Consider the following 16,407-nt stretch of genomic DNA (forward strand, 5'->3'; position numbering starts at 1 on the left):
GCCTTTCAGACCCCGCGTATCGGTCAGCTTTCTTTCTGAAAGAAAGAAGAAAAAAAGAAGTCCTGTGCTAAAGAGAAAAGCAATCCCAATGACAAAGATTTTAAAATGTATTTTACAAATGAAATGCATCAATGAATCTTTTTTTTTTTTTTTCTTATGAATGGTTTTCAAAAGCTTTTTTGGTGGATTTCCTCAAGTTAAAGCGCCACACAGAAATTAATAAATTTAAATGTGTAAGCAGGATCTGAGTATTATTCTTATTATTTAATTACACGTGTTTTAGCTCATTTCAATTTATTTTATTTAAATGGCCTATTTTTAAATTTTATTATGTGTTTATATTTTACAAATTTGATGTAGTATTCATTTATATTGTATATTTTATGTTGTATAACTTTAGTTCCTATGTGAATATTAGTTCCTACTTGTTTTGTTGTGGTAGGAGGGTTTTGTATCGAACACGGGGCCGTGTTGGTTATTATGATAGCAGAGAAGACGGCAGTAAATTAACAAAGACAAGTCAACTGTGCCCCGCTCTACCACTCAAGAGATCTGATGGACTCAAAAAGTGGGTTATGATCGCATATTAGTTTGAAAATCGACTGGATCCACCGTATTTTTACACGAGTGACTTCCGGTCTGCCCGATCCTAGCTACAGGTGTTGTGCCAAAAAATGCCCCCCGCGTGAAATGTCCCCCCTGACGGGAGCGCTCAATTATGAGGCTTTATTGACGTGAAAACGTCAAATGTTTTCATGGACGCATTACAGTAATGGATTTACGACTGTAAAATCAGTTTTAAATAAACAAATTACACAAAATACTAGTACTGTATTTTGGTAACAAATCGTGGACTGGGCCACATAACCATCTTTGAAAAGAAATGTATTAGTCTACAGGTTTTCACGACCATATCCCAATGAGAATCACACAGGTATGACATTAGTTCAAGCAGAGTAAAATAATACATATTCACAGTACAAGATTTATTAGTTCAAACAGTAAAATAATACATATTCACAGTACAAGAAAGTCATTTCCGTGTCCATCGATTGGTAAGAAAAATCTGTTTGTACGAGTGACGTGTGGGTAGGCCTGTCGCGATAACAAATTTTAGTGTGCGATAATTATTCTCATAAATTATTGCGATATGCGATATTATTGCGCCCCCCCCCCCAATATTTTTTTTTAACCAATTTACAATAACACAGTGAGAATACAGTACCGGTATACTGGACTGTCTCAGAAAATTAGAATACACAATATTCTAATTTTTTGAGACAGTCCTGTGTATATATACAGGACTGTCTCAGGAAATTAGAATACACAATATTCTAATTTCCTGAGACAGTCAGGAAATTAGAATATTGTGTATTCTAATTTTCTGAGACAGTCCAGTATATTAATAGATTAAGTACACCAATTTAAATGCGATAAATATTTACTCTCAAATTCAAAAATACTCTTAAAGAAATCACAACTAAAACAATAGACCATCCCTCTTAAGTAAAAATCAACAATATTGATACCGCACAGAAACACAGAATAAATAAAATGTGTTTAAAAAAAAAAAAAAAAATTGCACTTAATAACTTAAGCATTTAGGCAAATGAAAACTTTTCCCGTCATAGCATCTGCAATGGTGTTCCATAGGGATGCAACGATACAGTTAAGTCAAGGTTCGGTATGATTTTTGATACGGGGGACACGATTTTGGATCCGATTCAATACATTTAATGCTCTGTAAAAAAATAACAATTATATTTTTTGTTTCGTTTTTTTTTTTTGTTTTGTTTTGTTTTTTTTGTTTTTTTTTTTGTTTTTTTTGTTTTTTTTGCTAACGAGCAAAAATTAAATTGCCATCATATAAACATGCATTTTAGTGCATAATATTTCTGTGCTTACTTTTTACTGATATGAAAAAAATTTATATAAAAGTGCTGAGAACAATCTTTACTGTTTGTAAAGTGAGGCAGGGCACACTGTTGATTGCTACAGCTCTCTTAGCAGCTAGGTTTACTACATGAGCAAGACATCCTATTTGTGGTCCGAATCCATCTGTGTCACGTACTGAATTAACAATATTTGCAACATTATCTATAGTCAATGGTATGGATTGATTTGGCCTTCTTAACTTCCATTCAGTCATGACAGTTTAGAATTCATCGATGTAGTATATGGACTACGTGTCCCATAATCACTCTGGGCTCACGTAGCCAATGGCATGGGACGTAGCACATCTAGTTTGCCATTTCATGATATCTAGTGTGTGGGCGCATTGAAAAAGTTAGTAAGCGCCGCTGAAGTCACCTCTGCTCATTACTACACACAACCAGCATTTGACAATCGACTTTCATAAACAGGACGCGTTTGAAGCACAGCGCTCTTAATTTCATTCAGCTGTTCGTTGTCAAAGCGATGTTGTTCGTCGCAGCCAAGTCGGTAACAATGTTTTGGCGGACTTTGTTGTAAATATCCGGCGTTGTGCTGAAAAATAGCCGCCCCGCGTGAAATGTCACTCCTGACGGGAGTGGCCACACGTCAACAGCACTGGCGCGCCGTAGATGGTCCACAGTCACTCCGGAGCACTGACGTGGCCGGTATACGTTGAACAATAGGATATAATGGGAACGATTGGCTCCGGCGCTAGTTTTTGCCGGACCTGGAACGAAGATGCATTTTGCGCAGTTGGTAACGAGGAATCCGAACTTTTAACAGCACGTCTGCCGCACGTGCACACGCACGTGCACGCGAGGCGATAAATCGCAGCGGAAAAATTACCGCCTTCTTTTTTATATATCGCGCGATAAATGGAATTATTGCATATTGCGACAGGCTTACGTGTGGGCGCTCCCGTCAGGGGGGACATTTCACGCGGGGGGGGGGGGGGACATTTTTCGGCACAACAACGGTAGTAGTATTGATGCAGGAGGGTCTCGCGTCAAATAATAAACTCTGCCCTTCTTTTCGCGTGCGTCGTGTTGAGCCGCTTCTGGGACGCGTCCAACACGCGGCCGCACTGCGACTGGTGTGCATTGGCTGATTGACTTTAACGCCCGCGTTGCACTGCGTTCTCGCAGCAGCCACGTTGTCGCGCGATTGACGTTTCTGGGTTATACTGTCCTACCATGTTGGTCCTCATTATAGTAGAGAAGATGGAGTAAATATAATCTACACAAAGAAACTGTAATCCGATCGACTCACAGCCTCGAAAAGTAAGGGTTTCATTACGTCAGCAACTCGTTCGGTACGCCTCCGTTCTGAGCCGAGGACCACGTACCGAAACGGTTCAATACAAATACATGTACCGTTACACCCTTAATGAAGGCTCATAATGAAGTATTGCTAGCTATAATAGTATGTTCCATGATTGATTACAGTAAAGAGACATTTTAGTGATTGATAACTATAAACATTTTTAGTTCTTGTTAAAACTGCCTTGTCATTCTGACCAGTTTAAACCGGCCTAGGTTTCACAGGTCAACTTCAAGGACAAGCCACAGACATTGAGAAACTAAACTGTCTGGGACATTTGAGAAATCATATTGTAGCATTTTATTACTTGCCAAATGCTATTGCTTCATGAAATGTATTTGATGAGAAAATTATTAAGATGTTTATTATATACCAGTGTTCACTAAATCCAGACCTCGAGCCACTTTTCCTGTCGTGTTTTCCATGTCTCCCTCCTTCAACACACCTGAATCAAATAATCAGGATCATTATCAGGCTTCTAGAGAGGTTGCTGATGACATAATCATTTGATTCAGGTGTGTTAGGGGAGAGAGACGTGGAAAACACGACAGGATAAATGGCATCAAAGTCCAGATTTGCTGAACCCTGTTATATACACTACACCACAAACTTTTAAACCGTAGTGTAATTGCTCTAATCAATACCTGCCTGCAATGAAGAAATGCTTTTTGCTGCTCGCAATGAAAAAAATGCTTTTGCTTATTTATGCTCGCAATGAAGAAATTTTTTTCTTGAAGAAGCCTTGAAGACTTTTGCCTTCTCAAGGGCAGAGACAATAACAGAGACAGTTTTGCTATGCTGGAATGTGCTGACACACATGTATTAATCCCACCTACATGCATACAAATAGCCAAACAAATTCATAGAGGTGTCACCAGCTTGCTTCCCCATTCCCTTTTAGGGCTAGACATCTGTCTGTTGCTAGGGACATCCCAAATAAAAAGAGAGGCGAAGGAGTGGCTAGGCAGAACGATTGTCGAAGCTGTATGGTTTCCACTCCTTCTCCTTGCAAACTTTTAAACTAAATTGAGGGCCTTCTCTCCTTATTTTGGGTAATATTATAAAAGTCAACCTAAGGATTCGTATTTGAACTTGACAGCTCCGAGTGGGCGGATATGTTGTTTGTTGTGAAGGAATGCATCATTGGCTGTCGCCATGTAAAACTGTACTGCCCCTAAGGCTTGGCATGAATAGTACATCATTTTCACGCAGAATTTCGACATCGTTCAGACGGAACCATGTAAATGCAAATATGAAATGAGTCGTGTTCTGTTGTTTTTGTTCGACTGTCACTATGTAAACGGCCCCTTAGTTCATTCAGGTGCCAATGAGCAGATTTACACAGCAGTTGAGTTTTATTGCCAGTTTTTGTTGGACTGCAAGCACAAGCTTGGAACAAGCACGAACACCAGCTCAGTGGAAAAGGGGCCTGAATGGAGCCGTTTACATGGTGACGCTCCAAGAATACGTCGAATTTCATGTATGCGTTTACATGGTTCTGTCTTGGTTCCGTCTCCATTAAAACGATGCCGCAATTCTGCATGAAATAGATGTACTATTCATGCCACGCCCGAGAGGGCAGTGCAGTTTTACAAGGCGATAGCCAATGATGCACTTCCTTGACAACCTCATCAGCCAGAAGACATACGCGCCCGCTCCAAGCAGACTTTTTTTTTTCTTTTTCCACCCTACATTTTATTTTCCAGGTTTATTCACTGTTTTTCTGCATATTTAAATTTTCTCTCGAATTTCTTGTTATTATTTGCTGTTCTTTACAAGTTTTAAATTACTGTATTGTGTAACACTGCTTGTCAATTTTTGAAAAAATTCGAAGCAATGGTGTCCATGCAACGTTTTTTTCTCTTGCTTCAAAAGGCACAAAAACGCGCAGATAGAATAAACTTCAATGAGAAGCTCTTTTCAGACTAAAATCATGTTGCAAATGGATCTAATAAGTCGTAATTGGTCTTTCAGCTGTTCTCTGTATGTGCAATTTACTTTTCAAGTCTCTTATTGCTACCCATCTCAACTTTTATGAGATTTTTTGACACAATGAAATTTTAAATCAAAATATTTTTACCTCGAAATGATACATTCCCTCAGTTCAAACTTTTGATCTGTCATCTATGTTCTATTTTGAATAAAACATTGAAATTTGGGTCTTCCACATCATGGCATTCGGTGTATATCCACAGAAAAAGTGTCACATTTGGTCTGAAAAGGATTGTTTGCACTTAAAAAAAAAGTATCCTTGCATGGTTATTGTATTATAATTGCGTAGTATTTTGTAGCCGCTTATTAAATAACACCATCTGTATTTGCATTTTAATCTCAGTCCACTGCCATCTGCCTTTTAATTGATTCTTTTTAACGACCCTTTTTTTCCCCATCGGTGTTCATTTGTTTTATTGATTTTGCTTCGCCGTTTTCATATCCACGCCATTGCTTTCAGGCTCACATTCTTACATGCAAATTTCTAGGTCAATTTTGGAGCAGCTGTGACCATCCTTCCTAATCATCAAGGAAAATTTAAAAGCCCACCCACTGTACAGAACAGCTTGACATCAGACTGTAACAATTCAGCAGCATTACAATTACAGCAGAGTTTCATCAATACTCACTGGATTTGAGGAGAGCAACGAGTGCATCTACAGCGACCCTGCAAAGTCAAACACAGAAAACGATTACAAATGCAACTAGGTTGCTCTTTCTACTTTTCAGGGTTTCTACAGGTATCTGCAAATCTCATTTAATGCTTTTTAATGCCACTTTTAATGCCAAATTAGACAAATGTAATGCCCATGCCCAAGTGCAGGAAGTTTCACACACACAAATTGTACGTAGAGTTGTCCGATAATGACTTTCTAACAGATAACCGATATCCCGATATTGTCCAACTCCAAAAATCCGATATCGATACCAATACATGCGGTCGTGGGCTTAATGTATTATGGCTAATTGTATTGTGTTGAACCACTGGATACTTTAATAATGATAAATGTAACAACTTTCAAGGTTTTCCAATAAACATTCTGTGAAAAATAAGGGAACAACTTCAACTGAAGTTATGGAAAATGTGCCTATATTACACAATTATATTTATTTTTGAAATCAAAATAGGGCAATCATCAGTTTTTCGAATCAAGTCCAAGGTGCCAATAAGGCCATATCACATATGGCTCACACAGTGCTTCTGGCTTAAAATAACTAGCCTGGTACTCCAGACTCACCGCTGTTCCAGCTATTGAGTCTGGCCACCATTAAGTGGATAAAATTTCCAGGGCGGAGCAAGCCACAGCAAACAGACAGCGGAGTGGACCAATCAGCGACGGGCAGGACGAGGGACTTGCGCGCGGAAGTAAACGTACGAGGAGAGCAGAGTTTATCCAACATGGCTAGCGCGAGACAGACTCTTGTCAATGATTTGTGTCGATGTGTTTTTGGTAATTTAAAACTGATTTTACCGTGGATTGGAACATATTCTCGGCTCTCCTGTTCGCCATCTGTGTTGTTGTGGAGACGACTTCCGACGCAGAAGAGTGACGTTGCTCGTTAAGAACACATCACGCAAATAAACGAATCTGATTTGACGATTGATTTTGTACTTGCTCGAGAGGCCGTTAATGGGCTGGGTCCCAGACTATTCTCTCAGTGTTTGAAAAATACAGGGAGAACAGTCTGGCCGTGCCAGGCAACAAAATAACAACAAAGGCACACAGCTTCAGTACAGTGAATGAGGTGTGTAATGAGTTTATAATTTATCATTTTTCACTCATTTATTGTCTATTTAATTTTTGCAGCATGAATGCAAATGTTATGCCCACATAACAAATCCCAAGCATCTAAGTTTAGAGACACCTAATGGTCAATAAGCATTACTACTGTGCTAGGCTGTGACCAGCCCTTGAACAAAGGCAAAAGGCTTCTACATTCATTTTAAAGGCAACATGCATATTGGCCCAAAACCGATAATGAAAAACAGATGTCAATATTATCTGATATAAGTTTAAACGAATTTTATCGGCTGATATAGACCCTACTCACACGACGTCACAACCACGCCTCCGCGCCATGTTGTCCGTCTACTCGTCGGATTTTAGCATTACCGCTACGTAAATTCTTCCTATTATGGCGTGTTTTTCGCTCGTTAACATTAATAATCAAAATGGTGAAGGCGTGTGTGGCGGTTGGTTGCAATAACAGAGAAGATAGACGGAGAGACTTGAAGTTCTACCGTATTCCGAGAGACCCGGAGAGGAGAGCGAGATGGACTGCTGCAATTCGACAAGAAAACTGGGCTCCAAACGATTACCACAGACTATGTAGTAGTCATTTTATATCTGGTAAGATGCATTTAATATATATTTAGAGGGTTTTGGGCTGAAAAACCACAATTGCGATCATTGCGAGGCTAATCGCCGACAACATACAGTTTCAAATTCAAGATGCTTATTTCTTCCACCATCATTACATTTTGAATAATATTTAGCTGGTACCAAGTGAAAGAAGCTGGCCTCGTCTACGGCTCATCAGTTAAACAGGTGTGTCCAAACCTTTTGCAAAGGGGGCCAGATTTGGTGTGGTAAAAATGCGGGGGGCTACCTTGGCTGATTTACGTAGAACAATATATTTAAACAAATTTTAGCAAGCCCTTCTGTGTGTCACATTTGCTTTATTTTTTTTTTTAATTCATAATTTCAACAGTCTCGTCTTTGTGGCGTTCTCTTTCGACACTCGGGCTCTTGCGAAATACTGCTGCTGTGAAATTAAACTAGCTTCAAGTTGCTATAATTTCTTGCTGCGTATCTTCCCTGTAATGTTGTACATGTCAGCGTGTCTTGTTCGGTAATATTATCGCGTCACAACGAACTCTTTGAAAACAGCGACTGTCTCTTTGCAAATGAGGCAGACACAGTTGTTGCGTGTTTTATTGAAGAAATAGTCCAATATCCACCTATCCTTGAAGCGTCGGCCATCGCAGTCAACTTTTTTTTTTTTTAATTGATTGTCGCCATTTTAGAAAATTGGAAGTAAAGGGTCACACGGGACAATGTTGCTTAGAGTGCTGCTCTTAAAGTTTTTCAGACTTTCGTGAGAATAGGCTGATTTTGTGTGGACAAGATAGTTGTAGATATCAGGGTAGCAGATGTCAGGCAGAGAGGGCGAAGACAGAGGGTCGAAAAATATCGATTTAGGCATCAAATATGGATCTGGCGAATGGATAGACTGAAGCTTTTCCACATAACGCCTTTTATGCAACGCATCCAATGACTTTACAGCGTCTGAAAGCACCGGGGCTTCCATGAATTGCACTATAAATTGCACGACAAATTGAAACCATTGAGAATACGGATAAACAAAGACGGACAATATGGCGGCAGCAACACGTCATTCTGTGACGTTGGTGAGTAGGGTCTATTATTGGTTACTATTACTACTATTTAATAATATCGGACAACTCTAATAAATTATGTAAAAAAAAAAAAAAACAAACGTTTCTTTAACCTCGAATGTTTAATGCTTTTTAAGGCCAGAATTTTGACAAAATCCATGTAATGACTTTTATTGCTTTTTAATGACCCGCATAAACACTGCTTTTAAAGGAGACCTTATGCATTTTTCAAAACAGTTCATCTTGAGTGAACGTCTCTGATAACTCAGCAGCACTTGTCACAGAGTGACAACTCAGAGGTTGTCCGTCACCGCTTCGTTGTTGGCCTTGCGCTGTGCAGTGACCTCTACTGTTGTGTGCCTTCAATGCGTTTTCAGAGCATTTAGCACAGACTCTTGCAGAGTCATTCGGGATTCATAGAACTGTAGTTAAATACATAACTTTCATTCTGCCTTGTGCAAAGAGTAACTTATGATGACCGTGGTTAGAGCTGGAAAATTAAGACTAAGCGAGAGCTAGTCAATCTCCCACCACCTATTTTTGGAGCCTTCTGCAAAGTCCATGGCTCTTTTCAAGCCACAGAGCAAGAAATGTTCACCCCATATTAGCATGTGGCGATAACTGGTTTTAAGGTATAACGTGATATGAAAACGGCAAGTTTTAAAAACCGCAAAAAATGTTTATGTCCCAAAAATGCATGGAGAAATCCCTCACTTGCTGTAAGGCTCAATCGTCCCCCACCCATTGTTGCTCAGTGTCAGTGAGTCAGCTGTGCTACACGGTGGCTGGAGGAGGTTAAACTCCTGAACTATTTCCCCAATCGAAGAAAAACGAAATCGCTGATATCGGAATACTTCGGCTACAGAAAAGTTACAGACGGCCGTGGCTTAGAGGAGGGCCAACCAACATGTAGAACATGTTTAAGCAGGGTGGCTACCAAGGAGGCAATACCTCCAATATGATTTCGCATTTACACAAAATTAAAGGTTAGTAAACACTGTGATGAACGTTTCCCACTAGCTACAAGAGTTAACTCCAGCGTGTTTAGTGTGTCTAGCGATGGTAAACCGTGGTGTTTTTTTTTTTTATCTCTGGCAACCGTCTGTGTTGAGAAAGATAGTGTGTGTATAACCCTAAACATGATACAAGTCATACACACGTGCTTTTCATGCAATATAATTCATTTGTTTTTGTTCTGATGGTAATATTGTTGAGCTGAGGTTGTGGGTTTAGGCTCGCCTAAAGGACTGCATTTCTTTTGTTTTAGGATATTTTGTTATTTTTTTTAATGCACTTTAACTTTACATTATACTTATGTTCCAATTTGCTAATATGTTTTGAAAAATAAAAATCCTGTTCAATGGGAAAAAAATTTTTTGTTTGGTTTTTTAAACCCAGATATCTCAAAGTAACACTTTTTAGAGCTGTAATTGAAGCACCGTGATACAGTGATATTTTGCCTTAAGGTTATCATACCGTCAGAATATCATACCGGCACATGCCTACCACATATTCAAAACTACAGAGGATTAGCGCTATCACTTAACCATCACCGGTTAATTTAGAAATATCCTACCTTATAAAACAAGTGTGTATTTTATTTTATCTTCCCACAAGGATAAAGTACTTCATCACCAAGGTGTCCAATGACACATTCAATTTAGTATAGCTGATTCATGTATGTGGTTCAGTGAACACATAGCAAAATCCGGCACCACATCAACCACTTTGAGGCAAACATTAGAGTATGTGCCAATTATCAGAAGCTAAAAATGGTAAGACTGTTAACTGTTCCGCTTATATTTTGGTTTCACACGATTTTGAAACTTACGGATTTTTGGCCGCCTAGCAGCCAAGGACTGATTGTTTAGTTTTTACTTGAATGGTGGCCAAGCACTCCAAAGACTACTTATTGTATAAAAGCAATGTCATAAATGTCCATCATGTGTTTTTTCTGTACATACTTGATCAGGCTAGTGTTCTTCTTGCTGTACGGTGCAACAATCTTGAATATCAGCTCAATCGCTCCGTGTTTGCCCAAAGATATGGCGTTCACCACTTCACATAGTAAAGGTAAAAACAATAATGAAACACAATGTATCTTTTTTTCTGTGAAGAATGAATATCTAATTAATTTAGCAAAGTTGTCACTAACTTACTGTTGGTTGAGTAAACCCTAAGAACTTGCAAGCAGGGCAGGAGCAGCTTGACATTTTGAAGGTTCTTCTTGATCAGGTTTATTGTAATATTCAGAGCGCCAGTCAGACGTGCCTTCACACCCAACTTCCTGTCTGAACACATATAGACACACTTTTTTGGGAAATACAGTGATCCCTCGTTTTTTGCAGTTAATGGGGACCAGAACCTGCCCCATTAAGCGAAAAACCACAAAAAAGCGCCCCCCGCCCCCCAATTTTTATTTATTTATTTATTTATTTATTGTGTTCAATGTATTTATTCAAATTTAGCGTTGGAAAGAGAAACATATAGGACATGTTTTTCACCTTTTTTCCCCAAAGTATAATTAAAAAAGAAATTTATAGGGCTGTCAAAATTATCGCGTTAACGGGCGTTAATTAATTTTTTAAATTAATCACATTAAAATATTTGACGCAATTAATGCAGATGCCCCGCTCAGAGAGATTTAAATGACAGTACAGTGAAACGCTCACTTGTTGTGTTTTATGGAGTTTTGCCGCCCTCTGCTGGCGCTTGGGTGCGACTGATTTTATAGGCTTCAGCACCCATGAGCATTGTGTAAGTAATTATTGACATCAGCAATGGCAGGCTACTAGTTTATTTTTTGATTGAAAATTTTACAAATTTTATTAAAACGAAAACATTAAGAGGGGTTTTAATATAAAATTTCTATAACTTGTACTAACATTTTTCTTTTAAGAACTACAAGTCTTTCTATCCATGGATCGCTTTAACAGAATGTTAATAATGTTAATGCCATCTTGTTGATTTATTGTTATAATGAACAAATACAATCCTTATGTACCGTATGTTGAATGTATATATATCCATCTTGTGTCTTATCTTTCCATTCCAACAATAACTTACAGAAAAATATGGCATATTTTATAGATGGTTTGAATTGCGATTAATTACGATGAATTAATTTTTAAGCTGTAATTAACTTGATTAAAAATTTTAATCGTTTGACAGCCCTAATTATTTATATATATATATATATATATATATATATATAATATATATATATTTGATACACTGCCAATGGGAAAACCCATTGGCAGTGTATCAAATACTTGTTCTCCCCACTGTGTGTACATATATATATATATATATATATATATATAAAATCTTTAAAGAAGTATATAGTCTTGACAGGGCTCCAGACTGCTACAAAATAGTCGGATTTTGCAATTAAAATTAGAGCCAGTACAAGCATTTTTAAATCCACTTGCACATGTGCGACCACTAACATTGCGGGGTTTTTTGTTGTTGTTGTTTTTGTGGTTGTTGCTGACAAACTACTCCACCGTTAAATCCACTAGTTGGCGATAATGTAACAAGCTGGTTTGAAAAGGGAAAATACAACAGAAGAAAAAGAAGGTGGAGGTGAGCGATGTGTGGAGCGGGCTATAATCGGAGTAGCGGGAAAACTTGACAGCACTTGCGAACAATGGCAAAAAGGACAATAAGTTAGCACTTTCTTTCCAATAAACCAGCCTGCACCGTTTCAAAGAAGGCCGACAAGGGGAATAGGTTTGACACACAGGAGGCGATGAGTGATTGCAAAGTGATGCGAAAGTCATCGCCGTTACGCTGAAAGCCAAGACATGGGGCGCAATGCGACTTCAGTGGCAGCGACACGCACCGTCCTCGCAGGTGAATTGTCGATCAATAAATCCGTTGCTGATTGGTTATAGTGCCATGTGACAGCGCAGAAATAGAACACCATTCCCATGTCAGCCTAATTTCTAAGCAGTATACTGGTTGATGTCAAAGGTGATCGAGAATAAAATATAGATTCATAAGTTTGTATTTTTATGCATTTATTATGAAAGCAGTATACTGGTTGATGTCAAAAGTGATAGAGAATTAAATTTAAATTCATAAGTTTGTATTTTTATGCATTTATAATGAAAGTATTTTATCGGTTAAACTGTGAAAATTAGAGGAAAACCATGTCGATTTACATTGTGTGCCTGAATCTTCTGCTAGCGCCCCTAAAATCTTAAGTTAGGGGGAACTGTGCTACTAGTAAAAAATGTTAGTCTGGAGCCCTGCTCTACATCGGTGATTCCCGCCCATTCTTGGGGGAGGGGCATATTACCCACAGTTAATCGGAGTTTACTGTATTGTCCTTGCAAAATTTCAAATAACAAATGCGGCACAATACTAATACAACCACTACTGTATACTGCGCTTATAAAGTGTATGTCCTACCTTTTGGGCCCACCTTCGCCAGTAAAGAATGAAGATGCAACATGAGCTCCTCGTTGGGGTGATATTCTTTGCTGGCGCTGATTAGAATGCGGAGTAGCACTGCTGTTCCTCCCTTTGATACGAAGACCCCTACCCTGCGCCCTTTACCTAAACCAGTATAAAAATAACAGTAAGCAAGAAAAATATATGTAAATGGAATTGTAGTAGCTCATTATGGTGAAGTAATCCATAGAACGGTACCAAAGTAAACCCAGTGTAAAACATTTTTAGGCCTGTAAACTTTACTAATGACTATGAATGAATAATGCAGCACCTTTGATCCCACCAGCAGGCTCCATGGGAAATAAATGGATAGACGGATGGATGGAAGGATGGGCAGGCTATACTCACCCAGGGTCAGCAGCTCACTGAGTATGCACAGGATGTTCAGGATGGTCTGGATGTCCCGGGTGCTCTGTCAAGATGACAGAAAATAACTATTATGATATGACCACAAAAAACACTGCAAACTTTTAACTTTTTGTCAAAAATGTGATTGTTCAGTAATTTAAAAGACTTTGCTTAGAGGCATTATTGCCTGTTAGCTATAACACTCAACTCATACATCTTCCAAGCAGTGTTGTTTTTGGCAGCCATTTTAATTTTTGTCTTAGTCTTCGTCTTTTGGACGAAAAAACCTATTAGTCTTAGTCATATTTTAGTCATTTCAAAATGTTTTCGTCTTCGTCTCAATTTAGTCAACAAAAACTCAAATTTCGTCTAGTTTTAGTCGACAATTTTCAAAATGTTTTCGTCTATAAACTTCAAAAGTTTTAGTTCATGAATAAATAAATAAAAGGTTTCCAACAATTTCGAATGAACATGACAGACGAGCACATTAGAGTCTACAAGGATATCACCATTTTAATGATTATAATACACACTCAGCAGGAAAACACCACATTATTTGCAATTAATTAAACTCACCTGGACGCCATGAACTGTATTTAAAATGTTTTCCAAGAGTTTAACAAGACACAGACTCACCACGCTAAATGCTAGTGCCAACGTGACCACTATGCTAACGCAGACGCTATGCTAACGCTACAAGTTAGTTTAGTGTGTGTGATGACCACTCAGTCCAGACCTTTAAAGGCTAAAGCAACATGGCATATCTTGCCAAGGTAAGAAAGCAAAATGTACCAAGCAGCACCTGACACATATGTTTCACAAAAGGAGACTCGAATGGGCACCAGCTTACTCGTGTGTACGGGGCGGAGGGCGTCGGGGAGGAGGCGCAGCTCGCCAAATGAGTGACACGACCAAACAATGTTAAATGTGTGCTAAGTATGGTACACATACAATAAGAAAATGTCACACATTATGAATTTATGACGAAAACTGTGGCGAATTTTCATCTCGTCCTCATGTCATCAGACGACAACTGGCATCCATCTCGTTTTCAGCACGTTATCGTGACGTCATCGTCATGAAAAAAATTTACGTTGACGAAATATTTTCGTTATTGTCATCGTTGACGAAAACAACACTGCTTCCAAGCCATTTATAATCACGAGCGTCGCGGTGGTGCTGGAGCCTAACCCTAGGGCAGTAGGCGGAGTACAACCTAAATTGGTTGCCTGCCAATCACAGGGTACAAGGACACAAACAACCCTTCACTCACACTCTCATACCTAGCGACATTTAAGAGTGTTTAATCAGACTGCTAAGCATGCTTTTGCGATGTGGGTGGAAACCGGAGTACCCAGAGAAAGCCCATGCAGGTACGCCGAGAACATGCAAACTGGCCGAAGCCCGGGATTGAACCCTTTATCTTAGAACTGTCATATTTGTTTGAGTTCTGTTCTTTTTTCCTATATTCAGCACCTGATTGAGCCAGATGGGTGTGGTAATGCGACACACCTGTGCTGCATTAGGAAAGCTTGATATTTAAGGAAGCCTGTCACCATCTGCAAGTGTCGGACTATTACATGCCAACCTGCTTGCTTACCGCTGTGTGCATCTCGAGTTCTACTTGCCATTTACGGTTGTATTCTTTGTTATCATATTGTTGTGCTAGTATTTTTGTTGGACTTTGCTGTCATTTAGTTTAGCCTTTTTCCGGCCCTTGCGCCTCCTCCTTAGTTTACTCGCCGACTAGGTTCGTGCCATTTTTATTTTGTATTTTGTCTCGCGTTTTCTGGCGTGCTCCCTTAGTTCTCATTTTGTAATAAATACGACAAACTTCCACCTCTGTGTTGGACCCATGCTTAACGGCTTGCCGTATCATAACAGAATAGTCCGACCACATGGATCCCACAGACTTGGAGGGTGTTTACAATGCTCTGGCTGGTCACGACCGCATGATCGGTAAACATGAGCAATCGTTGCGCGAATTAGTGCGTTTGATCGGTTCTTTAACCACAAGAATTGAAAACATGGCATCCCCTAAACAAACTAGTGCTACTAGTAATATGGTCGCGGCGTCATTTCGAGAGCCGGTACTGCCACACCCCTGTCGTTACGAAGGCGAGCCTGGCGCATGCCGACAATTTTTACACCAGTGCTCCCTCGTCTTCGATCAACAGCCATACACGTTTGCTAGTGACAGATCCCGGGTAGCGTACGCTATGAGTCTACTTACCGGTAGAGCAGCTACATGGGCCATGGCGGTAAGCAACACAAGGCCCGCGATCCGTAATTCATTTGAAACTTTTGAGGCGGAGTTCGTGACAGTTTTTGATCATCCGGTTAGAGGCAAGGAGGCAGCCAGCCGCCTGCTGGATTTTTTTCAGGGCAGTCTGTCCGCAGCTGACTACTCCGTTCAGTTCCGCATTTTGGCGGCGGAGTGCGGGTTTGGTGACGCAGCACTGTGTGGAATTTTTCGGCGAGGGCTGTCTTCTAAAATCAAAGATGAGCTGGCTTCCCGGGACGAATCTTCAAGTCTGGAGGAGCTGATTTCCTTATCCGTCTCTCTGGATGGTCGGCTGAAGGAACGCGAGAGGGAACGGGCCATGGAGCACCGGGGATATCCGTGGTCGTCGCCGAGGGGCTGCCCGACTGCCATCGGTGAGGACGGCTTCGTTGAGTCACCGGTCGTCCGGGCGCCGTCGCAGAGTCCGGGCTCGATGAGGGAGGAGTCCATGCGAATCGGCGGTGGGCGTCTCTCTGCAGCGGAGCGACGGGGACGGATGAGAGCAGGTGTGTGTCTGTACTGTGGTTTGCCGGGGCACCGTCTCGCCACCTGTGACGTGATCCCCTCGCGTCGACCTGGATCTGCTCCCCCTGGGGTTCGCCTTCCCCGAGGGGGGACAAGGTTCGTGCACGACAACATCCCATCAAGTGAGTCTCATCACGGAGAGTTA

The 16,407-nt window shown here is 40.1% G+C and overlaps 1 protein-coding gene across 4 annotated transcripts in view; it reads right to left on the bottom strand.

Annotated features, from left to right (window-relative positions):
* The window catches only part of agtpbp1 (ATP/GTP binding carboxypeptidase 1), a 108,878-nt gene that overhangs the window by 64,274 nt on the left and 28,197 nt on the right, over positions 1 to 16,407 (bottom strand). For all 4 annotated transcript variants that reach the window (XM_057831987.1, XM_057831985.1, XM_057831986.1 and 1 more), the window contains exons 5-9: positions 13,454 to 13,517; positions 13,064 to 13,210; positions 10,807 to 10,938; positions 10,612 to 10,705; positions 5,877 to 5,914 (exon numbers count right to left, since the gene is read on the bottom strand). In XM_057831987.1, the coding sequence (XP_057687970.1) occupies positions 5,877 to 5,914; positions 10,612 to 10,705; positions 10,807 to 10,938; positions 13,064 to 13,210; positions 13,454 to 13,517 (475 nt within the window). The remainder of the gene's footprint in view (positions 1 to 5,876; positions 5,915 to 10,611; positions 10,706 to 10,806; positions 10,939 to 13,063; positions 13,211 to 13,453; positions 13,518 to 16,407) is intronic.

The sequence above is a fragment of the Corythoichthys intestinalis genome, chromosome 3 (assembly GCF_030265065.1).
Source record: "Corythoichthys intestinalis isolate RoL2023-P3 chromosome 3, ASM3026506v1, whole genome shotgun sequence".
NCBI lineage: Eukaryota > Metazoa > Chordata > Actinopteri > Syngnathiformes > Syngnathidae > Corythoichthys > Corythoichthys intestinalis.